The sequence below is a fragment of the Myotis lucifugus genome, unplaced genomic scaffold (assembly GCF_000147115.1).
Source record: "Myotis lucifugus unplaced genomic scaffold, Myoluc2.0 scaffold_90, whole genome shotgun sequence".
Classification (NCBI taxonomy): Eukaryota; Metazoa; Chordata; class Mammalia; order Chiroptera; family Vespertilionidae; genus Myotis; species Myotis lucifugus.
In genome coordinates, this window is record NW_005871138.1 from 3,332,259 (window position 1) to 3,342,206 (window position 9,948).

At 51.8% G+C, this 9,948-nt stretch overlaps 2 protein-coding genes and 1 pseudogene across 2 annotated transcripts in view; 1 reads left to right on the plus strand and 2 right to left on the minus strand.

Moving 5' to 3' along the window:
* Positions 1-409, plus strand: part of TNNC2 (troponin C2, fast skeletal type) — a 2,883-nt gene extending 2,474 nt beyond the window's left edge. The window contains exon 6 of the mRNA XM_006091389.3: positions 236-409. Coding sequence (XP_006091451.1) covers positions 236-267 — 32 coding nt within the window. The 3' untranslated portion in view covers positions 268-409. The remainder of the gene's footprint in view (positions 1-235) is intronic.
* Positions 410-447: 38 nt separating this feature from the next.
* On the minus strand, positions 448-4,091 carry LOC111826582 (annotated as a pseudogene).
* Positions 4,092-6,105: 2,014 nt separating this feature from the next.
* UBE2C (ubiquitin conjugating enzyme E2 C) lies at positions 6,106-9,675 on the minus strand. Its single transcript, XM_006091390.2, has 6 exons — positions 9,463-9,675; positions 9,010-9,037; positions 8,207-8,293; positions 7,397-7,601; positions 6,994-7,053; positions 6,106-6,356 (listed from the first exon to the last, which is right to left on the minus strand). The coding sequence occupies exons 1-6, from the start codon at positions 9,561-9,563 to the stop codon at positions 6,298-6,300; spliced, it is 540 nt and encodes a 179-aa protein (XP_006091452.1). The 5' UTR covers positions 9,564-9,675; the 3' UTR covers positions 6,106-6,297.
* Positions 9,676-9,948: the final 273 nt, after the last annotated feature.

The following is a 9,948-nucleotide window of genomic DNA, read 5'->3' on the forward strand; positions in this document are numbered from 1 at the left end:
GAACGTCAGGTGCGGGGCGCCGCCCGGTTCAGCCTTGGGGCGGGGCTGGGCGGGGCGGGGCGGAGTCTGACCGCGTTCATCCCGCCGCGGGTAGGGACCGCTGCAGGTTTCGTGCAATTCATCGCTTCCCCCCACAAGGCACCCCCCCGCCCTCCGGCGTGGCCTGACGCTGCACCCTGGCGCAGGCTCCTTGCCCTGAGGGGACCCCTGACGCCTGTTCCTCCCCCTCCCGCAGAGTTCCTGAAGATGATGGAGGGCGTGCAGTAAGAGGTCGGCCCTCGCTCCGCCGAGACAGCGCGGCCCTCGGACGTAGGTGCTCTCCCCCACCCAGTGTCATCCCCGCCCGAGAGCGTGGCGCGGCCCCTTCTCGGATCCCCTTCTGGAAGGAATAAAAGCAAACGTTGCAAAGCGCGTGGCCTGAGTGAGGGGAGGACCGAGGAGCGGGTGTCAGGGGCCGCCTGTCTGGGCGCTCTCGGCAAGGTCGCGGCCGGCCACCCGCAGCTGGCGCTGGGCGTGGGCAGCTCGGCGACCTCGCTGCCTCGGCGCAAGGGGGAGGCCGCGGGGGTTTCGATCTGAGTCAGGATGAGCCGCGGTCCGCGGGTGAAGGCGGGGCAGGAGGCTGGACTGGGGGCGGGGTGGAGTGTTGACACTTTCACTCCCCACTGTCCCTCCTTTCTGGGGCGCAGGCCCCCGGGCTGGGAGTCGGGGAGTGGGTGCCCATCCATCCCAGGCAGCCTTATTCCCGCTTGACCTGTTCCACTCGGTCTGTTCTGAGCGCTTCTAGGTCTACTGGTGATGGCAGGGGAGGGTGGGGACTCAGCCAGGAAGGAGGGTCTGACCTCATCATCCATCTCCACCCTGGATCCCTGCCTCTGCCTGGTCCCCAGCTTTGGGGCCCCTCCAGTGCGTTCAACAGAGGGCCATCAGCATGATCTAGCTAAAATGAGATCTGGCCTGGCCACTCCCCTGTGGAAAGGACTTCAAGGCTCCCCATTGCTTCTAGAATCAAATCCAAATTCCTTCCCCTCCCTCCGTCCCTTGCTTCCCACAGCTGCCTTTTTCCGCGTGGGCTGCAGCCACCCTGGGCAATTTCTCATTCCTGCTATGACAGTGGGGGTGCACTTCCAAGCCTTTGGGCCTTTGCACATGCTGTTTTCCTTCCTTGGAATGCCCTTCCTCCTCTAATAAGTCTGGCAAATTCTTCAACCCAGTTCAGATATCATCTCCAAGATACCAAGACCCAGCTCAGACACCATCCTCCCTTCCTTTGATACCTGCCCTCATTGGCTGTGAGCTAGCTTCCATAGTTCTCTGTACACAACCCAATTATAGCAGGCACCAGGTCACAGCTAATCAAGTGCAGTGGTAGCTTAGCTTTAGTCAGGTGACCTGCGTTTGAATCCCCACTGCTGGAGACAAATTAAACCACTCTGCTTCAGTTTCCTAACCTGTAAAATGGGGATAATGATGGTACTTACCTCTCAGGGTTGTGAGAACGAGTTAATGTGTGCAAAGTGCTGGCACATAGTTTCAGCGTTTAATAAATAGTATTATTAATATCATTATCATCATTCTTTTTTTGAGAGAGAGAGTTTTTTTTTTTTAAATGAGTTTATTTGAGCCAAACTGATGACAATTGCCAGGAAGCAAGATCTCAAATGCTCTGGCTCATCATTTTTGAAACATTGAACTCCACTGCTCCTCATTGCTACAGCCCTCCCTCTCCAACTTCTTTGTGTTCTCACCTCCCATTCATGTTTCCCAGTTATTATTCCACTCAGGATCAGTACTGGGGGTTATAATCATCACGATTGGTGCCTACTGTATGCAGTGCCCTGTGCCTTGCAGGCCTTGTCTCATTTATCCACACGACCCCAGAGGCACATGATCTAATTATCTCCATTTTTTTTAATTGATTTTAGAGAGGAAGGGAGGAAGAGAAACATTGATTTGTTGTTCCACTTATTCATGTGTTCATTGGTTGAGTCTTTATTGTTGTTGTTGAGTTTTTAAAAAAATATATTTTTTTTATTGATTTCAGAGAAAGGAAGGAAGAAGGAGAGAGAAACATCAATGATGAGAGGATCATGATCGGCCTGCACCAGGCATGTTCCCTGAGGACACTCACCTACTGAGACACAGGGGCGGAGCCTTTTTTGTTGTTAATCCTCAACCAGGGATATTTTTTCATTGATTCCTAGAGAGTGGAAAGGAAGGGGTGTGTGTGAGAGAGAGAGAGAGAGAGAGAAACATCGATGTGAGAGAGACTCCTAGATTGGTTGCCTCCCGAGAGAAGCTCGGGGATCAAACGTGCAATCCAAGTACATGATGCCCTTGACCAGGAATCGAACCCGGGACTCTTTGGGCCTCAGGCTGACGCTCTAACCTCTGCGCTAAGCCAGCCAGGGTCAGGACTGCATTGTTTTCCCTGTGTTCTTATCCCCACGTATATGGCCTTTACCATGTAGGCACTCAACTGTATGAATTGAATAGGAATAATAATAGTCATACTTTTAAAAAAATTTTTGAAAAATATATTTTATTGTTTTTTTACAGAGAAGAAGGGAGAAAGACAGAGAGTCAGAAACATTGATCATCTGCCTCCCGCACACCCCGCACTGGGGATGTGCCCGCAACCAAGGCACATGCCCCCGACCGGAATCGAACCTGGGACCCTTCAGTCCGCAGGCTGACTCTCCATCCACTGAGCCAAACCGGCTAGGGCAATAGTCATACTTTTTATTAAAAAGTATCACAAATAGGATTTTTTATTTTGTCATAAAAACTCTGGATTCTTTATTTTAAACAGCTTCTTGGACTTGGGGTTCAAATATATCAGCTCACTTCACCATGAATCTTCATGAGTTTTACTAGTTCAAACTTGGGCTTCTTCAGCATTTTGACTTTTCTAACAAAGACATCATGGAGCGGACAAATAGACTGACAAGGCTTGTCTGTCTTTTCCAATACTATCTGGGATCAATTCATTGACCACTTTTTTCAAGTCATTTGTCTGCATCTCTCGGGTCATGATTTCCAGCATCTTCTGCATTGCTGAACTCTTTTTCTTTAAATATATATTTTATTGATTTTTTACAGAGAGGAAGGGAGAGGGATAGAGAGTTAGAAACATCGATGAGAGAGAAACATCGACCAGCTGCCTCCTGCACACCCCCTACTGGGGATGTGCACGCAACCTAGGTACATGCCCTTGACCGGAATCGAACCTGGGACCTTTCAGTCCACAGGCCGACGCTCTATCCACTGAGCCAAACCAGTCAGGGCAATGCTGAACTCTTATAAGAGGCTTCCTAATATGACTTTGCATTCTTTAGTAAAACCAATACTGAATAGATGGAGCAAATAACCATCAGTAGTCTTGACATCAACATGGGCTTTAATCATGGTCTGCCATTTTTTGACCATGGAGCACATTTTGTCACAGGTAAGATCCATGCCATGGAAATTAGTTAGGTAGTCTTTTCCCTGCACATCCTCAGTAATTAGCTTGAATTTTTAAAATGCAACTTCATCATTCTGTAGATCAGCTAGGGCCTAGCTGATCAGTGGTCGGCAAACTGCGGCTCGCGAGCCACATGCAGCTCTTTGGCCCCTTGAGTGTGGCTTTTCCTGAGACTTAGGAGTACCCTAATTAAGTTAATAACAATGTACCTACCTATATAATTTAAGTTTAAAAAATTTGGCTCTCAAAAGAAATTTCAATCGTACTGTTGATATTTGGCTCTGTTGACTCATGAGTTTGCCGACCACTGAGCTAGGCTCACTTCAAAAACATGGACCTTGAGACCATCAGATGTGATTTTGGTTCCTTGAATTCTCCTGACTAGTGTTTTTCCAATATTTCTTATATTGAATATAGCTGGTGTTTCACATCATACCAATCTTCCTTAGAAAATCAATCAGCCATTTTCTTCTTGGCTCTAAACTTCTTGCTGCCTTTTGTAAGGCACTTGTTCTTGCTCACTGCCATGGTGCTGCTCAAAGAGCCAAAAGGTCAATATACCTGGACTAACTGTACTAGGCTTCTTGTTGCAAGTGTAAACAATCTAAATCAAACTGACTTACACCAAAAAGGGATTTGTTGGTTCATGTAACAGATGCCAAGGTATGAGCTGGAGGCTAGAGTCTCAATGTCACCTCTCTCCATCTCTCAGGTCTTTGTCTCTGCTTGGTTTTCTTGCATCTGCAGCTGTCTCCACCAGCAACTCCGGCTGGCTCCCTGCTCTTTTAGCAACCTAATAGGTGAAATAATTTCACTTTCTTCTAGTGATAATTCCAGGGAACACTGATTGGTCCTGAACTACAGTGTAGAGCTGGGTCCTTGTGACTGCCGCAAGGTAGGCCACGTGACCATCTGGGGGACCAAACACCGTAATCAAGCACCAGATGGGGAGGCTTCCCAAGGCAGGCAAAAAATACGTCCACCTTGCTCAGCTGAATGGCTCATTGGGTTGAGCACCAAAAAGTTGCTGGTTTGGTTCAATCCCTGGTTGGGCACATACAGCTGTTTCTCTCTCTCTCTCTCTCTCTCTCTCTCTCTCTCTTCCTCTTTCTCTCTCAACATGTTTTCAGGTGAGGATCAAAAAATTTAAAAAAATACACACACCTTGGCCAGCATTGACTAAGGACCATCTTAGTGCCAGGTTCTGAGCTCCGCTCTTCTCAGACATCCTCTAACCGAGTGATTTGCTAGTTGGAGAGCATTAGAATCACCAGGAGAGATTGTTGGGGCCAAGAATTTGTATTTCTAACAAATTCCAGGTGATAACTGTGCTGCCAGGACTCCTGGAGAACACTGCTCTATACTCTGAGCTAGACCACAGCAATGACAGCACTTGGGAACTGATGAGAAATGTAGAAGCTCAGGCCTTACTCCAGACCAACTAAATAAAAATTTGCATTTGGCCCAGCCAGGCGTGGCTCAGTGGTTGAGTGGCGACCCAGGAACCAAGAGGTCACCAGTTGATTCTTGGTCAAAGGCATTTGCCCGGGTTGTGGGCTCGATCCCCAGTGGGGGGCGTGCAGGAGGCAGCCAATTGATTCTCTCTCATCATTTGTTTCTATTTCTCCCTCTTCCTTCTTCTCTGAAATCAATAAAAATGTATTTTAAAGAGCTAGGAGCACAATTTTAGAGATAAGGAAACTGAGTGAGGACACCAAGTTCTACCAGATCTGACAACTCACACGTGGCTTGGTGGGGTTAGAGGGCAGAAAGGAGGCTGGGATAGCAGGAGTAAGAAAAGGGGTGGGTGAGAGCCAAGAATGTGCATTTCTAACAAATTCCAGGTGATAACTGTGCTGCCAGAAGGGCCCCCTGTTGTCCTCTCCCCCAGGCCTGCACAAGCAGCTGCAGGCAGAGCTGACCCCAGTTTGGGTAGAGGCCGAGACCTGGGCCATGTTGGAGCACACCTGATGCTGTCTGTCCTCTTGATCTTCTTGCAGGATCTGGGCCATATCATCACCTCAGCTCCTTCTTCCCTTTGCTGGGTCCTAGCTGGCCAGGGGTCCATAGGCCATTGGAAGGATGGCCTGAGGGGCTGGGTCACTGGATAGAGTAGCTGGAGGGGAATGAGCCCCCTTGGAGCATGGGGGCCATCTGTGAGTCAGGAGCTGTCTTGAGTGCTCTGACAGGGAAGGGGCTTTCTGTGGCTGCCTCTCCAGATCCTGGGCTTGCTGTGGGGTGACTTGAGCCTTCTTTTTCAGGGCCAGAGCATCTACTGTCATAAGGTAGGTGGCTGGTCCTCTGCACCCCACCCCCAGACTGGTTCAGCCTCATCTGCAACACATCTAGGGCAGCCCCAATAGTCACTAACATTCCTAGTGCATGTCACAACTCCAAAGAAATAGGCATTTTGTGACACCCATTTTATAGACGAAATATATGTAGAGACATAAACTAAGGTCACAAGGGAACAAATCCTAGTCACTCCACTGCTTGGCCCTACAGCCTGGACATCCTGAAGGACAAACGCTTCTCCCTGGAGAGAGGAGCAGGGCCATGAGCCCAGATCCTAGGAGCCTGACTCTGCCCCAACTCTAGGGTAATTACAAGGCAGAAACTTGTAAAAAAAGAGAAAGCACCCCCAAAATTCAAAATGTATTTATTTAATATATTCATCACAGGGGCTCAACCAGAGACTTAATTTAAAAAACAGACACAAAACAAATATGACACCACAGCTGAAGATAGAGTCCTAAACAGAAATCAAGGCAAGGACAGACCATCCAAGGAAAAAGTAAAAAGACGGCACAAGGAGACAGGCTGGACAGCCCAGGTCAGGGCTCTTGGCTGGAGACCTGCTTTGCGTAGTTTTCCTGTAGGTACTTCTTGAAGGCTGAAGAGAACAGGCAGATCTTGGTGAGTGATGGGGAGAAGGGCAGCAGGGATGCAAAGCGGGTGGAATTTGGGGAGTTCCCAGAACAGATTCTCCCTCTGTTGCCCACCCAGTCAGATCTCCTGGATGAACTCTGCTTCCTGTGATACTGGGGAGGGGACTAGGGGGCCTTAGTGATCAAGTCATTTGCACAAAGCTTTGCCTTCTATTTATAAGGCCCCTCAACCTGCCCTGGCCAGGGTCTCAGTGGTTAGAGCATTGGCCTGTGCACCAAAGGGTCTCAGATTCCCAGTCAAGGGCAGGTACCTGTATTGCAGGCTTGATACCCAGCCCGTCAGGAGGCAACCCATCTATGTGTCTCTCTCACATCGATGTTTTTCTGTCTCCCTGTCCCCCCCCGATCCCTTTTCTGCTCTCTCTGAAAAATCAATGAAAAAAATCCTTAGGTGAGTATTAAATTTTTTTTTTTTTAAAAGTCCCTCAACCCACATCAATTTTCTGATTTTATATCAAGCAGGCAAAGCAGAAATACCAAGGCAGAGGTAGGACCGGCTTCCCAAGTCACCGAGATCCTTTTTGTTTGAGGGAGACTTGCAAGGTTGGGGAGGGGTCACCCAGTGGCGGAGGAAGGACCCACCTGTGGGGTTTTTCCAGAGCTCTGCAGCATGTGTGTTCAACGGGCTGTCGATGTTGGGTTCTGTGGGTGAAGAGAACAAGATTGGTCAAGGGGGTAGACGAGGCTGCCTGGGGGAGTCCTGACAGGTTCCCCGGTTGCAGGGGGAGGAGGGCTAGTCTTAGAAGTCACCTCCTAGCCCTGACCAGTTTGGCTCAGTGGGTAGAGCGTCGGCCTGTGGACTGAAGAGTCCCAGGTTCGATTCCGGTCAAGGGCATGTACCTTGGTTGCGGGCACATCCCCAGTAGGGGGTGTGCAGGAGGCAGCTGATGGATGTTTCTCTCTCATGGATGTTTCTAACTCTCTATCCCTCTCCCGTCCTCTCTGTAAAAAATCAATAAAATATATTTTAAAAAAAAGTAGTCACCTCCTAGTAGGCTCTGGATGGAGAGCAGGATGGTCCTGACGTCATACAGGGCAGACCACTTGTCCTTGAGGATGTCCAGGCAGATGTTACCCTGGGTGTCTACGTTGGGGTGGTAGCAGGGTGTGAGGAATTTCACCGTGGGCGCGTTGTACGGGTAGCCACTGGGGAACTCTAGGGAGAGTTTATACCTCAAGTCTTCATATACCTGGCATTGGAGAAAGAGGCGGGAGTAAGCTTGCCACCCTGAACCTCATATTCCAGCCCAAGCTCCACATAAAGACCTTGCTAGGACCTTTTAGCTTTTCTAGGACTTGACAGAAGACAAACTCTTATGCTGGTTCTGGTAATTTCTCTCATCTGGTGGGGACATCAGGGATCCTTTGGTCCAAGGGTTGTAAATTGGTTCCCTGAGGGTTACCACAGCTTGCTTTTTAGTCCAATTAGAATATTAGTTGCTAACATGTAAAAATTGGGAGATATGGGGCACAGATTTGAAGTCCTGACTTCTCTTAAACCAGATAAACAGCAACGGGAAGCTGCTGTCATGAGACTTGTGCCCTCTCATTGGCCAAAGTCCTCACTTGTCCTCCATTCTTTTCCTTGCTGTCTGGCCCCCTGAGAATCTAAGATGGACAACCTTGCTTTAAAGCCACCTTCTTGCTGTACAGAAGGGGGGACCAGGACCGAAGGCTCAGAGCACAGGGGCGTGCCCCGCAGGCCTAATGGCTGGAAGCAGATGTGGCGCATGATTTCACCTCCCACCGCTCCCCAGACCCAGCATCACACTCCCCCACCCCAACCCACACTCACTGTGCCAGCTGCTCCATGGATGGTCCCCACCCATTTGAAGAGATTGTCTGACTCAGGGAAGGCAGAAATCCCTTTGTCGCCAGACGTCTGGGGAGGAAACACAGAGCTCTCAGGATAACACTTCTGGCACAATGGGCAAACCCCTTAACCCCGTCACATTCTGATCCAAAATAAGGCCCTCAGGCCAAAGTGACAGGCTTTCCTGAGCAAGTGCTGAGACTCCTGGGGGCTGAGCATGCCCCCTGGGGAGGAGTGTGGGGGTTACAGTGGTTCAGGGCCAGGCTAGGGAGGGAGGGGTTTTGCAGGGGAGCAGAAGGCTCCCTGCGCCCAGCCTTGTTGGTTGCTGGGAATTCCCTTCACCGTGGGACTGAGTGCCAGTTCTACTGTGCAAAGCCTGCTCGGACTAGGGAGCTAGACATACAAGGATCTGAGTGGGATATTCAGGGTCAATGTGGAGCAAGGACACCTAGGATGGAAGCATCTCCAGGAAGGGCGGGTGGAGAGCTGGGCGGGGTTAAAGCTTAGGGCAGGGAAATAGGGTGAGGCCTCCTAGGGCTCCAGGGAACCGATTTTCGAGACAATTTCATTGTGGGGAGACGGGGTTAGGAGTGGGGACCGCTGGGAAAAAGGTGTCGGTGAGGTATATGAGCCAGTTCCCAGAAGGGAGCAGACTGTACTCATTGTTTTCCCCCTTCACTCCGTGTCTAGCAAAGAGCGTGAGGTGGGGAAGGAGGCCACTGAGGAAGGAGTGCAAAGTGGCAGGTGGACCAACTGGCTGGGCATCGGCGCGGGCGGCCACTCACCATGAGGGTCATCAGCTCCTGCTGTAACCTGCGGACAGAGCGTCTGGAGTCACCCGGGAGCCCGGATGGGCCAGGGCTCAGCGGGTCCATCCCACCCCCCCATCTCTCCGGAGGAGCTGCCAGGATCCCCTCGCTGAGGCGGGACTCCGCTCGGGGCACCCCCCACCCCCCTCCCACCGGAGGCCTGGCGAGCCCCGCTCTCCCCGCTCTCCGGCTCCCCCGGCGCTGTTCTAGCGCTCGGAGCCCCCGCTGCTCCTCCGGCGTCCCTCCCGTGCCCAGACCTCGAAATTCCCACCCTCCTTTGGGAGGGTCTCTAGGGGCGGCCCGAGCTCCTAGCGTGCCCCCCAACTTCCCATATCTCAGTCGTTCCGGGGCGACCGGGTCCCGGAAGCCTGCGCTCTGGGCCCACCGGCCCGGGCGTGCCAGGCCGGGCCTCCCCGCCGCACCACTCACCTCTTGCCCACCGGGCCCCGGGCGGCGCCTCCGCTGGGCTCGGCTCCTTTCCGAGCTGCGGCGACGCTGGCGGCGGCTGGGTCGCGGTTTTGGGAGGCCATCCGGGCAGCGCTGGCGGCGACGCGAATTCGGAGGACACGACAGTAACTGCAGGGCTGCGGGCCCACCCGCCCGCATTTGAATTGAACGCTCCGGCAGCGCTGGCCAATCAGAGACTCGCTTGGGTTTGATCCAGCCAATGGGGCGCTCCGAGGGCCGTCACGGTGAAACTGCTAGACGCACCCCCCAGCGCACCACTCCCGAGCCGCGGGAATCCTGATTCCGACGGGCGATTGGCTGGAGAGGCTGCCATTAAAACGAGTCTGCAGTGGATTGGTGGCTTTTGGAAAACGGCGACCATTAAAGGGCTAAGAAAAAGTCCACGTGGGACGTGCCCCTTTAGGTCAATCGCCGGGTTACGGGCCACAACTCCCAGCACTCCCAGCC

Excerpts from the sequence above, each read along its gene's own strand:
- UBE2C (XM_006091390.2), bottom strand. The coding sequence starts at position 9,563 with ATGGCCTCCCAAAACCGCGACCCAGCCGCCGCCAGCGTCGCCGCAGCT. Across the intron at positions 8,294-9,009 it reads AGGAGCTGATGACCCTCATG|ACGTCTGGCGACAAAGGGAT; the intron begins GTGAGTGGCCGC and ends TTTCCTCCCCAG. Across the intron at positions 7,054-7,396 it reads CATCCAGAGCCTACTAGGAG|AACCCAACATCGACAGCCCG; the intron begins GTGACTACTTTT and ends CTTCACCCACAG.